The 27,924-nt window shown below is 39.3% G+C and overlaps 1 protein-coding gene across 2 annotated transcripts in view; it reads right to left on the reverse strand.

The window, feature by feature from the left end:
- Nucleotides 1–758: 758 nt before the first annotated feature.
- Nucleotides 759–27,924, reverse strand: part of C3H1orf216 (chromosome 3 C1orf216 homolog) — a 102,497-nt gene continuing 75,331 nt past the window's right edge. Inside the window, exons 1-2 of one of the 2 annotated variants that reach the window (XM_053707002.1) lie at nt 20,893–20,964; nt 759–2,058 (exon numbers count right to left, since the gene is read on the reverse strand). In XM_053707002.1, the coding sequence (XP_053562977.1) occupies nt 1,184–2,035 (852 nt within the window). In that variant the 5' untranslated portion in view covers nt 2,036–2,058; nt 20,893–20,964 and the 3' untranslated portion in view covers nt 759–1,183. Of the gene's footprint in view, nt 2,059–20,892; nt 20,965–27,924 lie in introns of those variants that run through there. The other variant, XM_053707003.1, reaches the window with a different exon arrangement.

Below are 27,924 nucleotides of genomic sequence, written 5' to 3' on the forward strand. Positions count from 1 at the left end.
ATAAAAATAAACAGATTTAAATTAACTTTTTTCATGAAAAAAATATTTTGAACATTTAAATAATCCACTTTCAAATGCATACTGTCCTTTGTAAGTTTAATGTCTGTTCAGGGATAGTTAATCAGTCTAATTTAAAGTGCCTTATATATGATTTTAGCTTGAGATCTGTTTATCTTGCTATTTAGAGTTTAGGATGTGAAGGAGAGACACCTACATTACTATATAATGCTATAAAATAAAGAGAGAATAAACAAAGGCTATGCATGATTTCTTTTCATACCGGCAAACTTTTAATCATTGACACTATGGGACTATATTTATCATCGGTCTGTTGGACATGATCCGCTCAGCAGATCATGTCCGACAGACATCGATAAATGCCGACAGCAATTTATCATTGCAGAAGCAGTTCTTGTAAACTGCTTGTGCAATGCCGCCCCCTTCAGATTCGCGGCCAATTGACCGCTAGCAGGGGGTGTCAATATGTCTGATCGTATGATATTGGGCGGATTGATGTCCGCAGCCTCAGAGCAGGCGAACCAGTTAAGGAGCAGCGGTCTTAAGACCGCTGCTTCATAACTGCTGTTTCCGGCTAGCCTGAAGGCTCACCCTGAAACGGGGCATCAGGGGCCATTCAGCCCTTGATAAATCGCCCCCTATATCTTCATACGAGAGATCACAGTCTGAACTAACAGCATATTCATTTGATTGAAATGATTTTAACTATTAAGTAGTTCCAAATATAACAATTTACCATATCAATTTTTAATTTTATTTTAAGCACAAGGAGATTAGTGGGTTAATGGTTTGTATAGTACATATTTATTCAACAGATTGATTTTATATGGCAATACAGTAAATTAAAAGAGAACATTATACATAAATATTATATGGAATGTAGAAATGTTTTTGGTATGTTTTTGCAATTTCATTTACACTTTTCAAGTAAAACGTAAGCTTTACATTTCTCTCCACTGTTTCAGTAGATAAGCCATGTACAGTGATGAGGCAACCATGGGCTTTTGTTTGATGAGTCCGGTTTCCTAGCTTCAAACCTCATATTTCCTTTGCATTTAGGAGCACAGCAATCCATGCTAGTACATACAGGTTTCAGGACCTTAGGTGGACAGTGAAATGCAGATTTTGAGATGAGAGGAACTGCGTATATCCTCTTCAAGAAGACTCATGCTGCTTCCTTGCTAGAAGTCTTGTTGCAACCATGCTGCATGCATCTCAGGAATTCCTTGCGGTTGTCCAGGATTGTGTCAAAGCTTTCTTGAAGTCTGTTTTGCTGATCCTTCACCCTCTGTTGAAGACATCTGATCCACCTCAAGAGAGCCAGTCGTCTGTACATTGTCAGCTGCACATGATGTTTCTCCTTCTCTTGTTCTTTAAGTCTCTCCTTGTCCTGTAGGCTCTGGAAAGCTTCTGAAAGTGTGATTGAGAGGGTGTCTGAGTCTGAAGAGGACTCGGCTTCCGAGTCTTCAGTCTCTGGATCATTTTGTGGAGTTTCTGTTTGTACAGGGGCATTGGTATCCTCAAATATTTTACCAGAAATACTGTCAGGACTATCTATGCTTAGTGAACTGCTGGCATATCCAATGTCTTCTAATGGTGAACCTACCCATGCATCACACTCTTTCTCTGTGTCTTCAGTCAAGTTATCTTCTCCTAGCTGCATTATCTCTGCCCCTTCTGGTGGACTCCTTACCTCTTCCTCTGATGAAGATACACTGATTCCCTCTGACCTGGCTGTCTTCATCTGCTCCATTGCTCTCTTCTTCATTAAGGTCCTGTTATCCTCCAAAGATGTCTTGTTATCTTCTGCCTTTATTTTTTCCTCTTCTTCATCCCCTAAGCTCTTCACTTGTCTCCAGTTCTCATTCTTGTCATATGCTTCCTCCAGGATGTTGAAATTGGTATCTTGCTTCCGTTCTTTGTCACTTGGAATTGGAAATGTCAAGCTTGCCATGGGCTTCACATCATGAAAGGGTGACTGGTGTGGAGTAGCCTCAGGTTTCTGTAAGGCAAACATCTTTTTCAGTTTCACTCTTTGACCTGTAAAACAAATAATATTTATGTTATGTTTAATAATGAATAATCCAAGGCTAAACAATTAAATCAACATTAAATTTCAGGTTTTTTATTTTTGGAATACATTTAAGATATTGCAGTCCTTAATTACAAGTGCCTATTTAACATGTTTCAAAAATAGTGGAGACGCCATTTTTTAACAAACATTTGGATACTTTTCTTGTTTAAAACTTTCTTCTACAGCATTTTATTATAATCCCCTTTCTGTGCTGCACATTGTCACCTACATTTTCCTCTCTATATAACACTTGAATTACAATTAATTTGCCAATCTTAGGCTCCAGTTTTCTGCTTTTCTATGTGTATTGTACAACCATTGTCACTCCTAAAGTTAAGCAATGGACAAGGGATCTGACTACCAGATTCAGAGCTGTCAAGACTATTATAAGGGTGTGGGTGTTATTGGGCAAATTCTTCAAATTCTAGGAGACTGTCAAAAATGAAGCCATTTAACCATTGCTTGTAGATAGTTAAAGTGATAGTCTAGTCAAAAATAAACGTCCATGATTCAGACAGAGCATGCAATTTTAAGCAACTTTCTAATTTACTCCTATTATCAATTTTTCTTTGTTCTCTTGGTATCTTTTTTTAAAAAAGCTGGAAAGTAAGTCTAGGAGCCAGCCCATTTTTGGTTCAGCACCTGGATAGCGCTTGCTGATTGGATGGCTACATTTAGACACTAATCAGCAAGCGCTATCCAGATGCTGAACCAAAAATGGGCTGGCATCTAAGCTTACATTCCAGCTTTTTAAAATAAAGATATCAAGAGAACGAAGAAAAATTGATAGTAGGAGTAAATTCGAAAATTGCTTAAAATTGCATCCTCTATCTGAATAAGAAAAGTTTAATTTTGACTATACTATCCCTTTAACTTGTACAATAATATTGGTACAACTTAGGAAACCATATTAACATACTGAATATAAGGTTTTAATAACATTTTAAGTACAAAATATCCTCTTGTTATTTAAATACTTTGTAGCAGACTTTCAAAATTAATGAGTTTATTTATAGAGTAAGTGGCCATTTCTCAGGAATAAAATCATTTCAAATCAAACAATATCACTGTAACAACAAATGAATCCATCCTAATATGTAATTATCTGTATTACTTGATGTATATATGTGATTATACTTAAAGGGACACTGAACCCACATTTTTTCTTTCATGATTCAGATAGAGCATTACATTTTAAGCAACTTTCTAATTTACTCCTATTTTCTCCAACATAGGTGTGTCCGGTCCACGGCGTCATCCTTACTTGTGGGATATTCTCTTCCCCAACAGGAAATGGCAAAGAGCCCAGCAAAGCTGGTCACATGATCCCTCCTAGGCTCCGCCTACCCCAGTCATTCTCTTTGCCGTTGTACAGGCAACATCTCCACGGAGATGGCTTAGAGTTTTTTAGTGTTTAACTGTAGTTTTTCATTATTCAATCAAGAGTTTGTTATTTTCAAATAGTGCTGGTACGTACTATTTACTCAGAAACAGAAAAGAGATGAAGAATTCTGTTTGTATGAGGAAAATGATTTTAGCAACCGTAACTAAAATCCATGGCTGTTCCACACAGGACTGTTGAGAGCAATTAACTTCAGTTGGGGGAACAGTTTGCAGTCTCTTGCTGCTTGAGGTATGACACATTCTAACAAGACGATGTAATGCTGGAAGCTGTCATTTTCCCTATGGGATCCGGTAAGCCATGTTTATTACGATTGTAAATAAGGGCTTCACAAGGGCTTATTTAAACTGTAGACTTTTTTTGGGCTAAATCGATTGATATTAACACTTATTTAGCCTTGAGGAATCATTTATTCTGGGTATTTTGATTTAATAATATCGGCAGGCACTGTTTTAGACACCTTATTCTTTAGGGGCTTTCCCAAAGCATAGGCAGAGTCTCATTTTCGCGCCGGTGTTGCGCACTTGTTTTTGAGAGGCATGGCATGCAGTCGCATGTGAGAGGAGCTCTGATACTTATAAAAGACTTCTGAAGCGTCATTTGGTATCGTATTCCCCTTTGGGTTTGGTTGGGTCTCAGCAAAGCAGATACCAGGGACTGTAAAGGGGTTTAAAGCTTAAAACGGCTCCGGTTCCGTTATTTTAAGGGTTAAAGCTTCCAAAATTGGTGTGCAATATTTTCAAGGCTTTAAGACGCTGTGGTGAAAATTTGGTGAATTTTGAACAATTCCTTCATGTTTTTTCGCAATTGCAGTAATAAAGTGTGTTCAGTTTAAAATTTAAAGTGACAGTAACGGTTTTATTTTAAAACGTTTTTTGTACTTTCTGATCACGTTTATGCCTGTTTAACATGTCTGAACTACCAGATAGACTGTGTTCTGAATGTGGGGAAGCCAGAATTCCTATTCATTTAAATAAATGTGATTTATGTGATAATGACAATGATGCCCAAGATGATTCCTCAAGTGAGGGGAGTAAGCATGGTACTGCATCATTCCCTCCTTCGTCTACACGAGTCTTGCCCACTCAGGAGGCCCCTAGTACATCTAGCGCGCCAATACTCCTTACTATGCAACAATTAACGGCTGTAATGGATAATTCTGTCAAAAACATTTTAGCCAAAATGAACCCTTGTCAGCGTAAGCGTGGCTGCTCTGTTTTAGTTACTGAAGAGCATGACGACGCTGATATTAATATCTCTGAAGGGCCCCTAACCCAATCTGAGGGGGCCAGGGAGGTTTTGTCTGAGGGAGAAATTACTGATTTAGGGAACATTTCTCAGCAGGCTGAATCTGATGTGATTACATTTAAATTTAAATTGGAACATCTCCGCATTTTGCTTAAGGAGGTATTATCCACTCTGGATGATTGTGAAAATTTAGTCATCCCAGAGAAACTATGTAAAATGGACAAGTTCCTAGAGGTGCCGGGGCTCCCAGAAGCTTTTCCTATACCCAAGCGGGTGGCGGACATTGTTAATAAAGAATGGGAAAGGCCCGGTATTCCTTTCGTCCCTCCCCCCATATTTAAAAAATTGTTTCCTATGGTCGACCCCAGAAAGGACTTATGGCAGTCAGTCCCCAAGGTCGAGGGAGCGGTTTCTACTTTAAACAAACGCACCACTATTCCCATAGAGGATAGTTGTGCTTTCAAAGATCCTATGGATAAAAAATTAGAAGGTTTGCTTAAAAAGATGTTTGTTCAGCAGGGTTACCTTCTACAACCCATTTCATGCATTGTCCCTGTCACTACAGCCGCATATTTCTGGTTTGATGAACTGCTTAAGGTGCTCGATAGTGACTCTCCTCCTTATGAGGAGATTATGGACAGAATCAATGCTCTCAAATTGGCTAATTCTTTCACTCTAGACGCCTCTTTGCAATTGGCTAAGTTAGCGGCTAAGAACTCTGGGTTTGCTATTGTGGCGCGCAGAGCGCTTTGGTTGAAATCTTGGTCGGCTGATGCGTCTTCCAAGAACAAGCTACTAAACATTCCTTTCAAGGGGAAAACGCTGTTTGGTCCTGACTTGAAAGAGATTATCTCTGATATCACTGGGGGTAAGGGCCACGCCCTTCCTCAGGATCGGCCCTTCAAGGCAAAAAATAGACCTAATTTTCGTCCCTTTCGTAAAAACGGACCAGCCCAAGGTGCTACGTCCTCTAAGCAAGAGGGTAATACTTCTCAGGCCAAGCCAGCTTGGAGACCAATGCAAGGCTGGAACAAGGGAAAGCAGGCCAAGAAACCTGCCACTGCTACCAAGACAGCATGAAATATTGGCCCCCGATCCGGGACCGGATCTGGTGGGGGGCAGACTCTCTCTCTTCGCTCAGGCTTGGGCAAGAGATGTTCTGGATCCTTGGGCGCTAGAAATAGTCTCCCAGGGTTATCTTCTGGAATTCAAGGGACTTCCCCCAAGGGGGAGGTTCCACAAGTCGCAGTTGTCTTCAGACCACATAAAAAGACAGGCGTTCTTACATTGTGTAGAAGACCTGTTAAAAATGGGAGTGATTCATCCTGTTCCATTAAGAGAACAAGGGATGGGGTTCTACTCCAATCTGTTCATAGTTCCCAAAAAAGAGGGAACGTTCAGACCAATCCTAGATCTCAAGATCTTAAACAAATTTCTCAAGGTCCCATCGTTCAAGATGGAAACCATTCGAACTATCCTTCCTTCCATCCAGGAAGGTCAATTTATGACCACGGTGGATTTAAAGGATGCGTATCTACATATTCCTATCCACAAGGAACATCATCGGTTCCTAAGGTTTGCATTCCTGGACAAACATTACCAGTTCGTGGCGCTTCCTTTCGGATTAGCCACTGCTCCAAGGATTTTCACAAAGGTACTAGGGTCCCTTCTAGCGGTGCTAAGACCAAGGGGCATTGCAGTAGTACCTTACCTGGACGACATTCTGATTCAAGCGTCGTCCCTTCCTCAAGCAAAGGCTCACACGGACATTGTCCTGGCCTTTCTCAGATCTCACGGCTGGAAAGTGAACGTGGAAAAGAGTTCTCTATCCCCGTCAACAAGGGTTCCCTTCTTGGGAACAATTATAGACTCCTTAGAAATGAGGATCTTTCTAACAGAGGCCAGAAAAACAAAGCTTCTGGACTCTTGTCGGATACTTCATTCCGTTCCTCTTCCTTCCATAGCTCAGTGCATGGAAGTGATCGGGTTGATGGTGGCGGCGATGGACATAGTTCCTTTTGCGCGCATTCATCTAAGACCATTACAACTGTGCATGCTCAGTCAGTGGAATGGGGACTATACAGACTTGTCTCCGAAGATACAAGTAAATCAGAGGACCAGAGACTCACTCCGTTGGTGGCTGTCCCTGGACAATCTGTCTCAAGGGATGATGTTCCACAGACCAGAGTGGGTCATTGTCACGACCGACGCCAGTCTGATAGGCTGGGGCGCGGTCTGGGGATCCCTGAAAGCTCAGGGTCTTTGGTCTCGGGAAGAATCTCTTCTACCGATAAATATTCTGGAACTGAGAGCGATATTCAATGCGCTCCAGGCCTGGCCCCAGCTTGCGAGGACCAGGTTCATACGGTTTCAATCAGACAACATGACGACTGTTGCGTACATCAACCATCAGGGGGGAACAAGGAGTTCCCTAGCGATGGAAGAAGTAACCAAAATTATTCTTTGGGCGGAGTCTCACTCCTGCCACCTGTCTGCTATCCACATCCCAGGAGTGGAAAATTGGGAAGCGGATTTTCTGAGTCGTCAGACATTGCATCCGGGGGAGTGGGAACTCCATCCGGAAATCTTTGCCCAAGTCACTCACCTGTGGGGCATTCCAGACATGGATCTGATGGCCTCTCGTCAGAACTTCAAAGTTCCTTGCTACGGGGCCAGATCCAGGGATCCCAAGGCGGCTCTAGTGGATGCACTAGTAGCACCTTGGACCTTCAAACTAGCTTATGTGTTCCCGCCATTTCCTCTCATCCCCAGGCTGATAGCCAGGATCAAGCAGGAGAGGGCGTCGGTGATCTTGATAGCTCCTGCGTGGCCACGCAGGACTTGGTATGCAGATCTGGTGAATATGTCATCGGCTCCACCTTGGAAGCTACCTTTGAGACGAGACCTTCTTGTTCAGGGTCCGTTCGAACATCCGAATCTGGTTTCACTCCAGCTGACTGCTTGGAGATTGAACGCTTGATTTTATCGAAGCGAGGATTCTCAGATTCTGTGATCGATACTCTTGTTCAGGCCAGAAAGCCTGTGACTAGAAAGATTTACCACAAAATTTGGAAAAAATATATCTGTTGGTGTGAATCTAGAGGATTCCCTTGGGACAAGGTTAAGATTCCTAGGATTCTATCCTTCCTTCAAGAAGGATTGGAAAAAGGATTATCTGCAAGTTCCCTGAAGGGACAGATTTCTGCCTTGTCGGTATTACTTCACAAAAAGCTGGCAGCTGTGCCAGATGTTCAAGCCTTTGTTCAGGCTCTGGTTAGAATCAAGCCTGTTTACAAACCTTTGACTCCTCCTTGGAGTCTCAATTTAGTTCTTTCAGTTCTTCAGGGGGTTCCGTTTGAACCCTTACATTCCGTTGATATTAAGTTATTATCTTGGAAAGTTTTGTTTTTAGTTGCGATTTCTTCTGCTAGAAGAGTCTCAGAATTATCTGCTCTGCAGTGTTCTCCTCCTTATCTGGTGTTCCATGCAGATAAGGTGGTTTTACGTACTAAACCTGGTTTTCTTCCAAAAGTTGTTTCTAACAAAAACATTAACCAGGAGATTATCGTACCTTCTCTGTGTCCAAAACCAGTTTCAAAGAAGGAACGTTTGTTGCACAATTTGGATGTTGTTCGCGCTCTGAAATTCTATTTAGATGCTACAAAGGATTTTAGACAAACATCTTCCTTGTTTGTTGTTTATTCAGGTAAAAGGAGAGGTCAAAAAGCAACTTCTACCTCTCTCTCTTTTTGGATTAAAAGCATCATCAGATTGGCTTACGAGACTGCCGGACGGCAGCCTCCCGAAAGAATCACAGCTCATTCCACTAGGGCTGTGGCTTCCACATGGGCCTTCAAGAACGAGGCTTCTGTTGATCAGATATGTAGGGCAGCGACTTGGTCTTCACTGCACACTTTTACCAAATTTTACAAGTTTGATACTTTTGCTTCTTCTGAGGCTATTTTTGGGAGAAAGGTTTTGCAAGCCGTGGTGCCTTCCATTTAGGTGACCTGATTTGCTCCCTCCCTTCATCCGTGTCCTAAAGCTTTGGTATTGGTTCCCACAAGTAAGGATGACGCCGTGGACCGGACACACCTATGTTGGAGAAAACAGAATTTATGTTTACCTGATAAATTTCTTTCTCCAACGGTGTGTCCGGTCCACGGCCCGCCCTGGTTTTTTTAATCAGGTCTGATATTTTATTTTCTTTAACTACAGTCACCACGGTACCATATGGTTTCTCCTATGCAAATATTCCTCCTTAACGTCGGTCGAATGACTGGGGTAGGCGGAGCCTAGGAGGGATCATGTGACCAGCTTTGCTGGGCTCTTTGCCATTTCCTGTTGGGGAAGAGAATATCCCACAAGTAAGGATGACGCCGTGGACCGGACACACCGTTGGAGAAAGAAATTTATCAGGTAAACATAAATTCTGTTATCAATTGTTCTTCGTTCTCTTGCTATCTTTATTTTAAAAGCAGGAATGTAAGTCTTAGCAGCCAGCCCATTTTAGGTTTAGCACCATAGATAGTGCTTGCTTACTGGAGGCTTACATTTACCCACCAATAAGCAAGCATAACCCAGGTTCTCAACCAAAAATAGGCCAGCTCCTATGCATCACATTCCTGCTTTTTAAATATAGATAGCAAGAGAACGAAGAAAAATATATAATAGGAGTAAATTAGAAAGTTGCTTAAAATTGCATGCTCTATCTGAATCATGAAAGAAAGAAAAAATGGGTTTAGTGTCCCTTTAAAGGCAGAGGGTCACAGTCAAAATGTTTTTAAAAAATCACCCATTTTTTTAATTTTTTCCAAATTAATTAAAGTTTTATTTTGACCATATGGGCCTCCATTACATATGCAGATTTTACGCGATTTTGGTATTACATATACGATGTAGCATACAAGTTGCGCGCGTATATTTCACCCTTCGGACATATTTTTTTTTACCTATAGACTAACATAGAACAGACGCGCAATCTGGTATCCAATATACAGCGTAAGGACTTACGCGCGCAGAATTCAGCAAATCTACTCCATTCTCATCTCGCCACAAATTGCAGGCGCAGCAAACCTTGCACTGACTAAAAAACCAACGTAACTCCCTGGAAGCCTTAACAAACACATACATTTAAGCAGCATCTCAAGGTTAAAGGGACAGTAAACTATGATATTGATTTTTAAGGTTTATTTGTGTATTTGAAATAGTTTGAAGCCACAACATAATCAAATGGATTGAGCTTGTAGGTACTTTATCACATTGTGGACATATACTTGCTTATTTACTTTATATTTCTTCTCAAAACAATCAACAATACTTGGAGGAGAGAACAATGGGAAATCATAATTGTATTACCTTCATCTCTTTATATATGGGTTTATATATGAATTTTGAATAGCATAATTATGTGTCGCATTTTTATATGAAATTGCGGTTCATTTTTACGAGTGTTAGCCTAATTTGCATAAAACTACTCTTTATTGACACTTTCCGTGGATAAAATACTGGCGTAAGTTACTTGCGATGACTAAAATGTGTATTTGCGCACATTTCAGAAGATCGCCAGTTTGTCCTACTTACGCCAGTTTAGCATCTAACGGCGCAGTACCCCGATGTGCAAGGTAAAATTACGGGCGGCGCGGGTTCCCACGCTTGCGCCGAAACCTGCGCCATATATGTGATCGCGCCCATGATGTGCTAAACCCAAACACTCAGTGACACATTAGTAGCAAAGAGTTGTGAGTGCTTCAAGATGTATCCTACATTCAGTGTTTTCACTGATTAAACAAATTGCAACAATATATTCCAGCCATAATTAAACCCCTACTGGTAATTCATGCCAGTCGCAACTTGTGATTTTATGCAACTTGTTGGTTATGCAGAAGATATCATCTATGTATTGACACTTTTTTATTTTAGATTTTCAAAAGTTTTTCTTCTACCTCTCACACCCTAACACATTTGGTAACATAAATATAATATTCACAACAAATGTCACTTTACCATAAAGTACATGAGTAGTTATTAACTATAAACTCACAGAGTAATCTCTATGCTGTTCAGTCCTGTCTCTGCTTTTCAACTCTCTCTCTTATGTTCAACTGCTCTCTGATGTTTAAAGGGACAGTGTACTTGAAAATTGTTATTGTTTAAAAAGATCAATAATCCCTTTATTACCCATTCCCCAGTTTTGCATAACCAACACTGTTATATGAATGTACATTTAACCTCTGTGATTACCCTGTGTCTCAGTTCTTTTGCACTGAGATAAGAGGTGGCCTTCAACAGCTTAGAAATTGGTTTATGAGCCTACCTAGGTTTAGCTTTCAACAAAGAATACCAAGAGAAGAAGCCAATTTGAAGATAAAAAATAAATTGAAAAGTTATTTAAAATTGCATGCCCTAGCTGAATCATGAAAGTTTAATTTTGACTAGACTGTCCCTTTAATTGCTCTCTCTCTCTCTCTCTCTGCAGATCAACTCTTTCTGTGCTGCTCAACTTTCTCTTTGCTCGCAAGCTGCCCGCCTCAGATACCAATTAAACACCACCAAAAAGGTATGCAGACTTCTGCCACCCCCTTTTACCTATGTCCACCACTGCTATTAGTTGTAGATATTGCACACCATAGTGCTGCCATGGACATAAATAATACCAGCATAAGTGCTGTGCATAAATAATAAAAAAAAATAAACAGTCATGAAAAAAAATAAAAGCTCTGGGGACAAAGGGACAGTGTGTTAAAAAATTGGACAATCCCATTAAAAACAGGACGTGGTCACCTTAACCTAAATAAAAATGTTAGTACCTAAGTATAGGCCTTTGTGTCTAAAAAGATTATATATGCAAGTTTGCTTTTCTTGCAGGCTCATCCAAATTGGACATGAGCCAAACCAGCTATTTCAAATACTAAAATAAAGTAATTTCCAGTTCATTTAAAGGGACAGTCTACTCCAGAATTTTTATTGTTTAGAAAGATAGATAATCCCTTTATTACTCATTACCTAATTTTGCATAACCAAAACAGTTATATTAATATACGTTTTACGTCTGTGATTACCTTGTATCTAAGCCTCTGCGGACTGGCCCCTTATTTTAGTTCTTTTGACAGAGTTGCATTTTAGCCAATCAGTGCTGGCTCCGAGGTAACTCCACAGGGGGTGAGCACAATGTTATCTATATGGCACACATTAACTAATGCCCTTTAGTTGTGAAAAACTGTTAAAATGCATTCAGATAAGAGGCTGCCTTCAAGGGCTAAGAAATTAGCATATGAGCCTACCTAGGTTTAGCTTTCAACTAAGAATACCAAGAGAACAAAGCAAAATTGATGATAAAAGAAAATTACCAAGTTGTTTAAAATTACACGTCCTATCTGAATCATGAAAGTTTATTTTTGACTAGACTGTTCTTTTAATACCCTGCATTTGCTATAACAAGTCATTGGGTTGAACTTGCCAACATTGGGAATAAATTAAGGGGAAACGCATTAAACAATACAGTGTCCCTTTAATTCTTCGCAGAGAAGAGTAAAACATATATATATATATATATATATATATATATATATATATATATATATATGTATATATATATTTTTATATATACACACACACACAAACATACATGTAAAGTTAAACTTTCCATTTAAGGTTCACAGATTTTAAATACCATGGACATTTATAGGATAAAAAGGGGCACCTTGTAATCCCTTAAAAGAGGGATTCTTCATCAAAAAGGTAACTTTTTATTCTAAGTCCATAAAAAGTTCACCTATTTTTATATTATGAACCTTCTCATGAGCTGTAGTATGTCATGTCCTGTGTGTTTATTTTGGGTTCTCATAGAGTTGTCTTTCACAAGACACATCTAAGCCTTTAATGTGAAAGTCACATGAAGAATACGATTCAGAAATAGAAGTTCCAGGAATTAACAAGAAGATGCTTTGTCTCTAACACACAAGAAGCATTGACATCCCTGTTCTCAGAGATAACCAATCTGACAACAAGGGGGCTTCTGTTTACACAAGTCTTCCCGTAACTATTTTAACGCCCAGAGGAGCAATATGCCAATCACATGCTTTCCTCTATATTGTACACAATGCAATATTTATTTGCTGTAATATAACCAATTCTTTAGATAATTAGCTTTATTTGATTTTGGGAAAATATTTATACCTATCTCAATACATTTTTGACCTTCTATACAATATCAAAACGACAATGAGAGATGGATTAACACATCTATTTGAGTCAATTGCAGGCTAATATTTATGTATGCACTGGTTTATGAACTCAGAGATAAAGTGAGTTATTTCCTAGTATTGCTATTTCTAAGTATTTAGAAACAGAAAACAAGAATCCTATTTGGTCTCCTGAAGTTTAGGATCAAAGTATTCATCTCATGATGCAAATTCTTCTTAAAGCATAGTCTGACATCAGACAAACAACACAGCAGATTATCTTTACTACTTATCTGCTAAACACATTCTAGCTCTGTGTTCACAAATGTTTTAGAGAGAAGAGTTTAAAAGCAAGAAAAAAGAACGATGGGAGAATCTCAAAGCAATGGGAAATATGGAAACAAAATGTGTGTGTTTACGCATGTGTATACGTACAGTATATGCATTGTCTGTGGAAAAAATTGCAGCTGTAACAGATATATTATTATAGTGCACATCTCATATATGTCCCAGCATTCCTGGGACATATATGAGATGGTAGTCCATTCAATCCATCTTGCTGTACATAGCACATTATTATATAACTTCAAAATCTAAATTACTGGTGGGTGTTGCATAAACCGAGTGTAATATGTCAGAGCGATCTCAAAGAAGCTGAACAATTTGTAAGGAGCAGCTAGTAATATGGCATGTGCTTTAATTGACCCTAATATCTTTATACATTTTTTTTATTTAAATATTTTTATTTAAATTTCACGTCAAACAATTCCAAAATTGACAATGTAAGTACCATGGAATTCACATAGATGATAGGTAGATATCACTGGACAATCAGGTCAGTACTAGGATGGGTCAGGATTCTAAGCTATTGATAGTAATGTTTTTTCAGCAATTGCATCCCAAGGTTCCCAAATGTAATAAAATAGTTAAATCTGCTATGTAGATCTGTAAGCATGTTCTTCCATGCTACTTAGATATTATTTTACCAAATCAATTATACCTTTCCAATGTGGGGCAGCATGCTTTCTCTAGTTTATTGCTGTGGCTAGCTTCTTAGCCATCAGTATGTAAATCAAAAGATACGGTTTAGCTTTAGGGGTCTTATTAAGTGTGAGGTGGAGGAGGACCACCTCAGGGGGCAGAGCTCCCAGCAGGTCAAGAAGTGAGCAGAGATTGTTGACTTTGGTCCACAATGGTTGAATAACAGGGCAGCCCCAACAAATATGCTAAGTATCATCTATCCTGATTACATTCTCTCCAGCAGAGTGGTAAGGAGGCTGGGATTTTTTTATGGAGTTTAAGAGGAACCAAGTGTCATCTCATTAACAACTTATTGAATCATTTTTATAATGTTACACAAAGGATAGTAGTTTTGGTATAAATAAATGTGTCTCTCCACCTCTCCAGCACTAAGAGGGGAGATCATTTGGGAGCCTATCTATCAAGCCTCCCTGGGGGTTAAAGGCAGTGTAGGCACTGACAAAAAAAACATTAAGGCTCTAAGGCGAAGCAGGTCAAAATGGTTTTTGACTGTATGCTTATTTTAGGGAGGCCATACAATAGACCGCGTATGGGATGAATCGGAGACGGTTGTGGTGCCACCTGTTTATTGTGGTGTAGTTTATACCACAGGTTACTACATTGTCGAATGATTCTATTGTTAACTTGATGAAATATGGGGAGTATCTAGAGGAGATCTTTGAGTGTGACTAAGGCTGGGAGTGAGGCTTGTTCAAGCTCAAACCATTGCGTTGAAGGTAAGGAGGAGGCCCAAGCTGTAACGTGTGTGAGCATAGCCAAATCTTTATCTTTTTAAAACTAATTCATCTGTTTCTGTACAGCATATCTTGACAAACCAAGGTACCATTGTACATAAAAAAAGACCCTGGAGACATTTGCTATCCTCTTTACCTCCAGCATGGATGCTGGGGAAAGGTGCAGTGGTCACATCTGCTTCATTCCCCATTTAGGGGCATATTGTGGCAGATCGGGTAATGACTTCTAGGTTGCAAAGTGTAATCATGGCAGCAAAGCACACTCTTCTGCTTCCCCTTTAAACTTTCTGCCTTTTTCAGTCTTATAGTTTCTCTCAGTGGAGGTAAATATGTGGTATACTGTCTCTAGCAGGATATTTATTGGCTTCTGGGGTTCCAATATTTTATCTTTCTAACGGCCTACTAGAGTTTTAATGGGACTCTATTATCAATGCTCTAAGTCTATAAGCTATATCACAAATGTGGTTTTTCTTTTATTTATTTGTAAAGCAGCCTCATTTTGCTCATCGTTATGAATATAGTTGCATACTTCTATGGTAAAATAAAAAAAAATGCAATTACAATTATAATGGTTCTACCACTGAGTTGCCATCTGATATAGGAGAAAAGCTGAGGTGGTCCCAGGTGAGACAATAGACAAACAGGTTAGTGTAGTTTGTATGAATCCTTGAACAGTAGTGTTTATAGAGAATGCTTGAAGCTCTGAAAATTTGTGGCAAATCTTGAGGCGTAAGGAAGACAGTTACATGCAAAACTCCTGTAGGCAAGAATTAGGGGGGTAAAAATATTGGTCAGTAGAATATGTTTGGACAAGGGCAGATATATAGGGGAATACACTGTTATTGAGGTCTTGTAAGTTATGCTCAGGATTTTGTATTTCTTTCTTAAGGCTAAATTAAACCAATGGAGGGACTGGTAGAAAGGTGCAGCAGATGAGGAATTCATGATGGATTGCAAAGGGGATAGTTGCAGTAATCAAGATAGGCTATGGCAAGTGAGTGTATCATAATCGTTTCTGTGTCTTGTATAACAAAGTGTTGAATTTTAAAACAATTTTTATGATGAAAGGTGAATCAACTGGCAAAGGCCTAGATGTGTAGAAAAAATTAAAGTTGCTATGCATCTTGTACTTAAAGGGACACTCAAGTCAAAATTAAACTTGATTCAGATCATATAATTTTAATCAACTTTCCAATTTACTTCCATTAACAAAATGTGCACAGTCTTTTTATATTTACACTTTTTGAGTCACCAGCTCCTACTGAGCATGTGCAAGAATTCACAGAATATACGTATATGCATTTGTGATTGGCTGATGGCTGTCACATGATACAGGGGGAGTGGAAATAGACATAGCTTTCAAATTTGTCAGAAAAAAATCTACTACTCATTTATGGTTCATACTAAGTGCTAAATATAATCACGCACTTGAGTAACTCTTAATGCCAATTTTATTAAAATTACTTGGGTATTTTATTTTTTGCTCCTTCCTGGAAACATTTCTGTGGAAGCCCATGCCCTCTATACAGATAATGGTTTAGTGAATGTGCACTATCTACAGTATGTGCCCATGAATAGAGTTCAGCTTAAGTCAATTTCACCTTCTGCTCATGCACCACCATGTTATTATGTTCTTAAACCAGGTGCAACTACAATAGCATTCTTACTACTCACCATATTATTGCCTGTTTTTGTAGCTCTCGCCAGAGCAATTCCTTTATTTTAACCCTTTACAGGTGATGGTTGGTGAAGCTCTGTATTTTTTATTGTAATTTTTGGGGGGGTTTCCCACATTTACTGGAAAGATTATAGTTACATTTGTTTTACAATACAAATATGTTAGTAAAATTAAGCAGAAAAAATACAAACATTAACACAAAGTATTGAATCCCATATTGCAGTAATCAATTATCTAGAAAAACATTTAGGGTGTGATATTCAAAAGCTCCCCGGCATGGAGCGAAATTATGCATAATTTTGGGGATTTTTTTTAGACCTTATATTGTAATATGAAACCCTGTATTTTTTGTATAGTGAGATAAATAGCTTTCAAATTAAAATTTGTGTTTCTAACATTTTTTTAGGGACCTCTCCATGCTGACGAGATGTCTTAGATCATCTCACCTGAGCAGAGAGCTTTTGAATATCATGCCCTATGTGAGATGTCATCACAAAGAGTAAAGTCTATGTAAGACAAGTCTTAGGGCTAGATTTATTAATGTGCGGGCGGACATCGATAAACGCCAACAGCATACGTTGTCGGCATTTATCATTGCACAAGCTTTTCTAGTGAAATGCTTGTGCAATGCCACCCCCTGCACATTCGTGGCCAATCGGCCGCTAGCAGGGGGTGTCAATCAACCCGATCATATCCTATCGGGCTGATTGCTGTCCGCCGCCTCAGAGGTGGCGGATGAGTTGAGAAGCAGCGTTCTTAAGATTTTGGGCAAGCCGGAAAGTACGGGGGATAGATAGCAGCATCCGCTGCTTGGTAAATCTACCTCTTTTAGTCTTTTCTAATTATAAACATTGTACATTCTCCTCCACGTTTGATTCTAGGCTTGCAAGGACGTAAAGCATCAAATATTACACATTAACAGACAGCAAGTGACTTATAATCGTCCCAGAGGAAACATATGGAAAAATAATTACTAAAACGCTTTGTTGCAAAATAGTGATATTTCCCCAGTTTCAGTGTAAGAGACTAAATATTCCTCCACACTGAAACGGAAGGCAGAGAAGCTCTGTATTTTTACACTGAGCGATGCCCTCTTACAGCTCACATATTCTTGCACTCTATGACACAAATAGTAAACATTTACAGATCAGTGATGTTGTCTGATTTTTTTACAGCTGTATCACATGCTTTAGGTTAGCACACACAATACAGAGACAGAGGATTACTTTATTGCTGTTTTTATACAAAAAGTTACATCACATTTTTTTTTTAAAAAAGGCCACATGAACAATAGAGAGCAATGCATCTACTGCAACAATGTAAAGCTCCCGTTCTGTATCATACAGCTATCAAAAAGTCTGCAATGCCACTAATCTGTGAATGCCCAACACTTCTGTGCAAAAATACCTAACCTCTAAGATGGCAATGCCTAAGCTCTAAGATGGAAAGCTTGTCATACCAGCACCAGTAATGGGTTAAAATAAACAACTTTGACGAGAGCTGCAGGCGCAGGAGGTAAAACACAATTGTGAAAAGTAATACATATGCTATTGTAGTTGTGCACAGCAGTTTAAGATAACTTTTATAATGTGCATGTTTCAGGAATCAGAGCATGCATTATAAACAACTTTCTAATTTACTAATGTTATCTAATTTGATTGATTATCTTGGTATTTGGTATCCTTAGTTGAAAAGCATATAGGTTCAGGCACAGCAACATAGCTGATTGGTGGCTGCAAATTCAGGCTTCTTTTAATTGGCTGTACTAATGTGTTCAGCTAGCTCCCACTACTGCTTTGCTGCTCCTTCAATAAAGGATATCAACATAATGAAACAAATTTGAGAAAAGAAAAACAAATGGCAATGTTGTTAAAAAGTGTATGCTGTATCTAAGTTAACAAGTTATGATTTTAAATACATTTGTATTATATGGGGGTTTTGAGAGGTTTAGTTACACAGTAAGTTTAAATCATTTAAACAATTCACAGTAATATTTCTTTAAAAGGTGTTTTTTTTCTATATTTTACTCAAAACCCCCAAAACCAATCAGGAGTTGGCAAATGGAGTGGAATGTATTGCTGATTATACGGTAAAGAAGTCAAAACACTATTCTAATCAAATTATGGGGGCAATAGAATAGCTCACTCAAGCACTACACCGTGTCTGTGTGACACATTAAAACATTATAAAATGTTGTTTCAGATGACTAATTTCACTTTAAAAACTGTATACTATACTGTATTCTGTATGGGGTTCTAAATTAAAGGGACACTAAACCCAATTTTTTTCTTTTATGATTCAGATAGAGCATGCAATTTTAAGCAACTTTCTGATTTACTCCTATTATCAATTGTTCTTCGTTCTCCTTCTATCTTTATTTAAAAAGTAGGAATGTGATACATAGGAGCCGGCCCATTTTTGGTTGAGAACCTGGGTTATGCTTGCTTATTGGTGGGTAAATGTAAGCCTCCAATAAGCAAGCACTATCCATAGTGCTGAACCTAAAATGGGATGGCTGCTAAGATTTACATTCCTGCTTTTAAAATAAAGATAGCAAGAGAACGAAGTAAAATTGATAATAGGAGTAAATTAGAAATTTGATTAAAAATGTCATGCTCTATCTGAACATGAAAGAAAAAATTTGGGTTCAGTATCCCTTTAAAGGGACAGTCAAGTCCAAAATTTTTTTTTCATGATTTAAATAGGGCATGCAATTTTAAACAACTTCCCAATTTACTTTTTATCACCAATTTTGCTTTGTTCTCTTGGTATTCTTAGTTGAAAGCTAAACCTAGGAGGTTCATATGCTAATTTCTTAGACCTTGAAGACTGCCTCTAATCTGAATACATTTTGACCACTAGAGGGCATTAGTTCACATGTTTCATATAGATAACATTGAGCTCAGGCACATAAAGTGACCTAGGAGTGAGCACTGATTGGCTAAACTGCATGTCTGTCAAAAGAACTGAAATAAGGGGGCAGTCAGCAGAAGGTTAGATACAAGGTAATCACAGAGGTAAAAAGTATATAAATATAACTGTGTTGGTTATGCAAAATTGGGGAATGGGTAATAAAGGGATTATCTTTCTTTTTAAACAACAAAAATTCTGGTGTTAACTGTCCCTTTAATGCTGTAGTAAATTGTCATTTTAACATGAGAATGCTACATTGTTTCAATTTAGGTAACAATTTGACAGGATAGTTTCTTCACCAACAGGTACTTTAGCTGCTTCCTTAATTTTATACAAGAACACAATGCATTTATACGGACAATGAAATAAAAATAATAATTTTTCCTTTCATTATAATGATAAAGATTATTATTATTTTTTACCGGGTTTGCCTGTCAGCAGTATAAAATGCATAACAAAATAGGTACTTACAAAAGGGGATCCATTGAATGAAGTATAGTGATTAAACACATTTTTAGTTGCATATTTCTTTACTATAAGTTAATATTTAGATAATTTTCTGTAACACGATACTGTGTACTGACCTCTTGGTTACAAATCACAGTTCTGTAAATATTACATAATGTACACACATAGTTTCAGTAAAAGGAAAAGCTCAGTGTGTGTTCTGTTCAGGCGGAGGGAGGAGTTCATTCAGGTTCCTTCCTGTGTTGATCAGTGGTGCTGAAAGGACAGCTACTGCAAGATGCAGCGTAGAGTAAAAGGCATAATCCTTATAATATTACATCCTACCAATCTACTTAGAATTAAAGTCATATTTACTTCTTTATAAATATTTTAAACTTGGGACACAATTGTATAGACCATGCCTATACCAGTTAGCTTAGACTGTACAGTGTATAGGTTATCATAAAATATTTTAGGACATGCTTTCATCTCATGTTTGATGGAAAAAATATTTAAAACTAAGATAAAATGCAGAACGGCTACAAGCAAAAGACAGGGGATCAAGTTAAAGGAGTGGGGGAACAATAACTATAACTTGCAACAAGAGGTTAAGCAGAGCTAAAACTGTGGGTCCATGTTATAGTATCCCAGAAAAAAAGCAGTTCATATAATAGAGGAGTAAGTTCTGATCACAGATCAGTTAGTGAAACCTAAAAAATGTTCAGGAAGCCAAAGAGTTAACAGCTTTGGGCTAAACAAACAGCCTGCAGAAATCAGTCATGGCAAAAAGACCATTATTGATTGGGGATAAGGTTAGAACCACTAAACCTGTCTCTTATTGTCCTGTATGGTCATTGAAGTGAGAAGACATATATTTAAATAATAAATTGTTCAGTTAAAAATGATTAGAAATTCTAAATTAAAACTAAAAATGTATCTATATAGTGCTTAGCGTCCTTATTCAAACAAGAGATGCTTTTTGCATAGGCAGATTTTGCAAGCAGTTAACACCCTTCCTGGATATAATACACACAACATAATCAAAGCCAAGTGCTCTTACAATTCAAACAAACTATATTAGCTGCCCTTTCCCCAGAACCTGTAACATATTGAGACTGGATGTCCACCCTAATAGGATCTAGTAACAAACCTACCTACTGTGTGTATGGCAGGGATGTGCTCAGCTTATCTGTGTATCTTGGCTGCTCCTCCTGCTGCAGCTTTAGAGACGGAAATGTTTTCCACAGCAGTAGCAGGAAAACGTCAGCAGTTACACACTTCCTATGGGCTAAAGCAGTAGTATAATATAATATGCTGCTCTGCTCACATCAGAATACTGAATGCACACACACATATATGATGATGCTTTGTATTCTGTTTCACAGACACGTTCTATGCTCATCACACGGTGACCATATAACACATCTGTATTCTGTATTACCTGTATTACTATAATATTTAGGTAAGATAATTCTCTTTCATGTTTTTTTATTTTTGATTTCCCTGCGTCTGTATTTTTGCCACACTGGATACTGTCTTAGTTTCCTACTATAAGATTACCCCTTGGCTAAACTCTTGTTCGTTGTGTTATTTTTTTCTTTGCCAACAGAACTGTTAATGGTTAATGAAGCTTATCAAGTAATTTCTGTTGCCATGGAAAACAGTATCCAGTGGTGCCTGTATTGAATATCCTTTTTCAAATGATTGATCACCTGATCTTCTATGTTCCCATTCCAATCAAATAGAATTCTCTGCCTGTTTTAAAGGCATTCTAGACCAGTAGAAATCCTGTGATAACCTACCACAAGCTTTTCAAAGATATGCATGACACAATAATACTCCCTGCTCCATACACAAGGACACAGAATTCAGGTCAATCAGAAAACAGTTCCCAGCAGCTTTTCAAATTCTACATCCTTGACCTTTTGAAAAAAATTGGCATTGTTTAAGCAGCAAATCTTAAAGGGACACTGTACCCAAAATGTTTCTTTTGTGATTCAGATAGAGCATGCAATTTTAAGCAACTTTCTAATTTACTCCTATTATCAAATTTTCTTCATGCTCTTGGTATGTTTATTTGAAAAGCAAGAATGTAAGTTTAAATGCCGGCCCATTTTTGGTGAACAACCTGGGTTGTCCTTGCTGATTGGACAGCACCAATAAACAAATGCTGTCCATGGTTCTGAACCACAAATTTGCTGGCTCCTTAGCTTAGATGCCTTCTTTTTCAAATAAAGATATCAAGAGAACAAAGAAAAATTGATAACAGAAGTAAAATAGAAAGTTGCTTAAAATTGCATGCTCTGGGGGCGTGTCCGAACCGCGATCTTACATGGTCGCATCTTCTCTGAGCTCTCACTGATCACTTGTAACCCGCCGGTGTCAGGAGAGATTTTACAGCACAAAAGTATACCTAATTTGTCTATAAAGGCAAACTATCTATCAGTACCTGAAAATTTGAGAATTTTGAGCTGTTTTCGTGAAGTTTGAGCCAGACATCGGACGCAGAAGGCCTAGAGCGGCGGCTCACATATAGGTAACGCCACCCCCCTCGAACACTCGAGGGTATTTGTCCTAGCTGGGTGCCCACTACTACAGCCCGATAAATACATTCATCAGCTGATTCACAGCAACTTTACAAAGCTCGAACCACTAAGGATACTACTAAGGATACTACTCAGTCTCCCTGAAATTCTGCAAAATGGATGCTGGAGAAGAATTAGGGCTGCACGCTTGTTGCAACAGCAGATTGGAAAAATTGGAACGCTGTTTTCAAGACTTGATCGCTAGAGCACCATGGGACTTTCTGATACAAACCTACCAAAAGCGGCAGAGACTACATCAGCTGGCTGCAGTTAACGAAGTAGATATAATGCCGGACCTGCCGGAGGTTGCTGATCCCGTTGTGGTGCCGCCATTCTCATCCCCGACATTTACCCTGCAACCGCCTAGATCCACAGGGAGAGCTAAGAAAACGAGCAGCCTCGGCAGTGTGGAAGCAGCTGTTAAAAAGCCCAAGCAGCGGTCGGAACTGGACCCGAGCTCAAACACCGTTCTGGCAGAGTCGACCTCATCCGACATAGAACAAGGTATGGTGACTTTAGAGGGTTACATATTTACTTCTGCTCCTGGACAGGGGCCTGAGGAGGACATTCATTTGGCCCTAATCAATAAAAAGAGTCTCAGCCCTACGGGTGTTCATAAGCTTGGAAAAACCGAACGGAACTACCGGCTGGTTCACGCAGCTGGAAACAGATCTGAAAAGTTGGTGGGGGAACATGGCCCAAGATGTTTAAAACCTCTACTCAAACACCATCCTCAGGGTGATGGTGATCATATATGGGACACTGGTACAATATTCACATTTGTGCATGATAAGCCTGGACTCAAAAGTGTGGCGTGGATCTTTCCCTAGCTCATAGAGCTTATCAGATATTAAGGGAGAGTCATAAAGACACTTTGGACTGCTTGGATATTCAGTTTTATTAACTATAAATTGTTTGTTTTCAACCTTTTTTTTTTTCTTTTTTCTATATGCCTCAATGTTATAACACTGGAGGTAAGAAATAAGTCCTCAATACAAGATGACCATGCTTTTGATATTACACAGGGGTTCCGTTACATATCTATCACTAACATGGCCTACTTCCCGCGGTTTGCGGCCGAAACCGGGGAGGGGGTTAACTATGTCGCTGTAACATTAGTGGAATTGCCCTTGTCAAAATAAGTTCAGTCTGGTGAAAAATACGTTAATCACAATCATATCCATATTCCATTACGTATATCATTCTACATACAGACTTGAAGTGGTTAATTTCTGCTTAATCTCGCTTGGTGGCCATTGCTACTTTTATAGCGCCCTTCAATGTAACCGCATGGCCTCTGGGGGGTTTAGGGGGGGACCCTCGTGGCAGCCATATTACATAACAAAGACAAGATAAAGGTTACTAAGCATGAAATATCGTTATTTTCACATATACGACAGCTTTATTTTCCTCAGATCACTAGAACAATAAACCTCCTTTCTTTAATAGCTGAAAATCCCTAAGCATATACTTATTTACAACTTCCATCCATGGAATAAATTAAAGAACATATTAGTGATAGTGAATTGCCACTTAGTCTGCTCTTTTAGCTTTAACTTGGTGCATATCACCCTCTAGGTGTAGTTATAAAAGCAAGTCTGAAAATGTCAAGCAGCATCGATTTACTGTCTAAGATTTCCCAACTTATGCTGCTGACGTTCTATCACCTAATAGAGACTGGCTCGTCCCTTCTTTAAACGTTACGGTTCATGCTTAATTGGTTCATTTTTTTATTTCTTTGTGTTCATGTTGAAATTTGAGGGGTGGGTACCCGGTTAGGATCCTTGCATCTTCTATTCTTGGAACGTAAAACTTACTTGACATTATTATCTACAGAGATGCCATTTTTCTGTGTGTTTTGTGTTTTTGTTGATTTTTAAATCCCCATACGGAGTTATCTACATATATAGAGATCCAAGAGTGATCTGATGTGACATGAAGTGGGGTAAAAAATGAAGGGGAAGGTTACTTCATCGGTAATCATTTTCCTATTTTGCTTTAGGTGCAGTGTACACTTTCAGATATGACATATGTTTGTGATGTGTATTGTACCATGCAATTTTATGTTTGTAGATTTCTTTACCTTCAATAAAAATATTAAAAAAAAATAAAAAATTGCATGCTCTATACGAATCATGAAAGAAAAAATTTGGGTTCAGTATCCCTTTAACTGCTTGTTAGTTTTGAATTTACTAAAAATTTTATGAAAATACTAATCCCACACATCGTGAACTTATATTAATGGTTAGGTGACAGAAAATATTAAACTGCCATCATCCTTTTTGAATATAGTAGCTGCCATGTTTAATTATCACATTGTGCACATATCTTATGCTTCCATGAAAGTCTGTAAACATCCTTGTGAAAATTGAAGTAGTTTTTAAAGGACAGTAAAGTCAAAATTAATCTTAAAAGAGACAGTCTACTCCAGAACTTTTATCATTTAAAAAGATAGATAATCCCTGTATTACCCATTCCCCGGTATGTTATATTAACATACTTTTTACCTCTGTGATTACCTTTTATCTAAGCCACTGCAGACTGGCAGACTGCCTCCTTGTTTCAGTTCTTTTGACAGACTTGCATTTTACTCATAGATAACTCAGCGGGAGTGAGCACAATGTTATATGGCACACATGAACTAGCACTGTACAGCTGTGAAAAGCTGTCAAAATGCCATGAGATAAGAGGCTTAGAAATTAGCATATGAGCCTACCTAGGTTTAGCTTTCAACAAAGAATACAATGAGAACAAAGCAAATGTGATGATAAAAGTAAATTGGAAAGTTGTTTAAAATTACATGTCCTATCTGAATCATAAAAGTTTAATTTTGACTAGACTGTCCCTTTAAATGGATTGGACAGAGCATGTGATTTTAAACAACTTTAAAATCTATTTCTATTATCTAATTTTCTTATTTCTCTTGATATCCTTTGTTGAAATACCTAGGTAGGCTCAGGAGCAGCAATTCACTGTTAGAAAGCTAGCTGCTGATTGGTGGCAGCACATATATGCCTTTTAAAGATTGGCTTACTTGATGTGTTCAACTAGCTTCCAGTAGTGCATTGCTGCACCTTCAACAAAGGATACCAACATAATGAAGCAAATGTAATAATAGAAGTAAAAATAGAAAGTTGTTTACAATTGTGTACTGTGAAAAAAAAACATGTTTGGGTTTCATGTTCCCGTTCTAATTGAATTATATGATCAAAATGGCTTTGAGATAAAAGCTACAACTCCCCTGAGCTGCCATACAATGGGATAGATTCTTTAGCCTGCCAAGGGGGCTCACTGTTAATGAAAGGTTATGTAGACAATTCATTGAGGTTCATTTCACCTGTCTTTTGTAGCTGATATTCAGTGGGTTCTCCTGCCAGTAACATCAATAGTTAAAGGGATACTGAACCCAAATTTTTTCATTCATGATTCGGATAGATCATGCAATTTTAAGCAACTTTCTAATTTACTTCTGTTATCAATTTTTCTTCGTTCTCTTGATATCTTTATTTGAAAAAGAAGGCATCTAAGCTAAGGAGCCAGCAAATTTGTGGTTGAGAACCATGGACAGCATTTGTTTATTGGTGCTGTCCAATCAGCAAGGACAACCCAGGTTGTTCACCAAAAATGGGCCGGCATCTAAACTTACATTCTTGCTTTTCAAATAAACATACCAAGAGAATGAAGAAAATTTGATAATAGGAGTATGTTACGGTTGCCTCCAGGCTGGCTGGAAGTTGGACCGTAGAAAAGGATGCTCCTAGCGCTCACCAAAGAATCATCAGCACCATAGTCACTCTAACTGCTGCGTAGCCACCATAAGTAATGCAGACTCTATGAACCACCGCTGCTGGGCTGGTATCTCGCCGTCTGCTCTGCGCCCTGGACCTACGACCAGGCTAAAGTAGGTGAACCTCTTCCTTCAGTAGCAATCCCTGTAGCTAAGGGAGTATGAAAAACATAGCAATCCCTGTAGTGATATAAGCTGTATCCTACAAACATGAGTCAAAGCTTCAAGTTAGAGGGTCAACATAGGTCTGATGTGCTGGAGCACACAGCCTCCTTTTTATTGAGGTTACATGCAAACAGGACACTCTCAGGGGGAGGCATAAAATCCCCCATCACACATTTGATATTAGATAGAGAGACACTCCTTTTGACAGGCCACAACATTTACTTCAGCAGATAACATTACACACAATAAAACAATGCAGTCCACCTTATCAATACTAGTCTGATTAGACAATGGGAAAGTTGATCACTAAACCTAATTAGAGCTAATCCCAGCAGACTTGTATTTAGAATAGGTTTCTTGAAGCTGAACAAAATTTAACTCTTAATGGCACACAATGAAACTGAACCAAGTGGGAGAAAGCCAGGGACAAGTCATTTCACAGGTCTGGGGACATAGTCTTAAAGGGGGCATTGTTCACCAAAGTCACAATATGTCCCCAGACGGTTCCCAAAGGGCCACACACACCCAACAAAAGTCAATATACTCTCAGGGGCACAATCTTCCAGGGGCCATAGTCATGAGGAAGGAGGCTGGCAAATAGGCTTCTCCAAAATCCAGGGAAGCAGGGCAACCTTCCATTTAAAGGGCCAGTCACAAATAGCAGTTTGTAACATATCTCCCCTTTTGGAGGGAGACTAACAAGGCACCTGACCTTCTGTCGGTCAGTGCCTAAGTTAGTCTTGCAACCCACCCACAAATAAACACTAGCAGCAAAGCAGCCCCCCCACAACAAGTAGCACTGGCCTGTAGGTTCCAGGTTATAGGATGAAAGTGTAGCATCCTCTGCATTCCTGGCGCAGCTGGGCAAATAGCTGATGGTACTTGGGGGGCAGAGGCCAGCGGCACTCTGCCCTGGTGCCAGCGCTTCTGCTGGGGTGAGGGGTTTGCAGGCCAGTCCTGTAACAAGGGGGTCTGTAGGGCAGAGGCCAGCAGCGCTCTGTCCTGATGCCAGCTCTTCTGCTGGGGGAATTGGGGCATAGTCCTGCCCGGTAGCAAAGTGAACGTGGGGGTCAGTGGGGGTTAACATCTCCACTGTTAACCCTGGGCCCAAGTTAGGAGTTAGCTGGGGAGGGGGAGATTGGCTTACCTCCTCCTCCTGATACTCCGGCGGCCGTTGGGAAGGGAGGTCGATGCTCTCCTCTTCCTGTGGAACATGCTGCGGCTGGGGAGAGAGACCGGTTGTCTCCTCTCCCTGGAAGGCACACTCCGGCTGGGGAGGGAGGTCGATGCTCTCCCCTCCCTGTAGCTGGGTCTGTCGCTGGGGATCTGGGCCGCCTGCCCAGCATCCCTGTAGGGCCGGTAGAGAGACTGCGGTCCCATCTCCACCTGCCTGCTGGGGGTCCTCCCAGGACCAGTCTATGAGGCCTGCTGCCTCTGGTATCTCTGGTTGGGGTTGGGGAAGGAGACCGGTTGTCTCTTCCCTCTGCACAGTATACTGCCGCTGGGGAGGGAGGTCGCTGCTCTCCTCTCCCTGTGGAACATGCTGCGGCTGGGGAGAGAGACCAGGTGTCCATACCCTCAAACTCCACAGTTGGCGCTCAAAGGCTCGTGCCGCTTTGTTCTCCGTATCCAATTCCCGGATGATGCGA

This window comes from Bombina bombina, chromosome 3 (genome assembly GCF_027579735.1).
Source record: "Bombina bombina isolate aBomBom1 chromosome 3, aBomBom1.pri, whole genome shotgun sequence".
In the NCBI taxonomy this organism is placed as follows: Eukaryota; Metazoa; Chordata; class Amphibia; order Anura; family Bombinatoridae; genus Bombina; species Bombina bombina.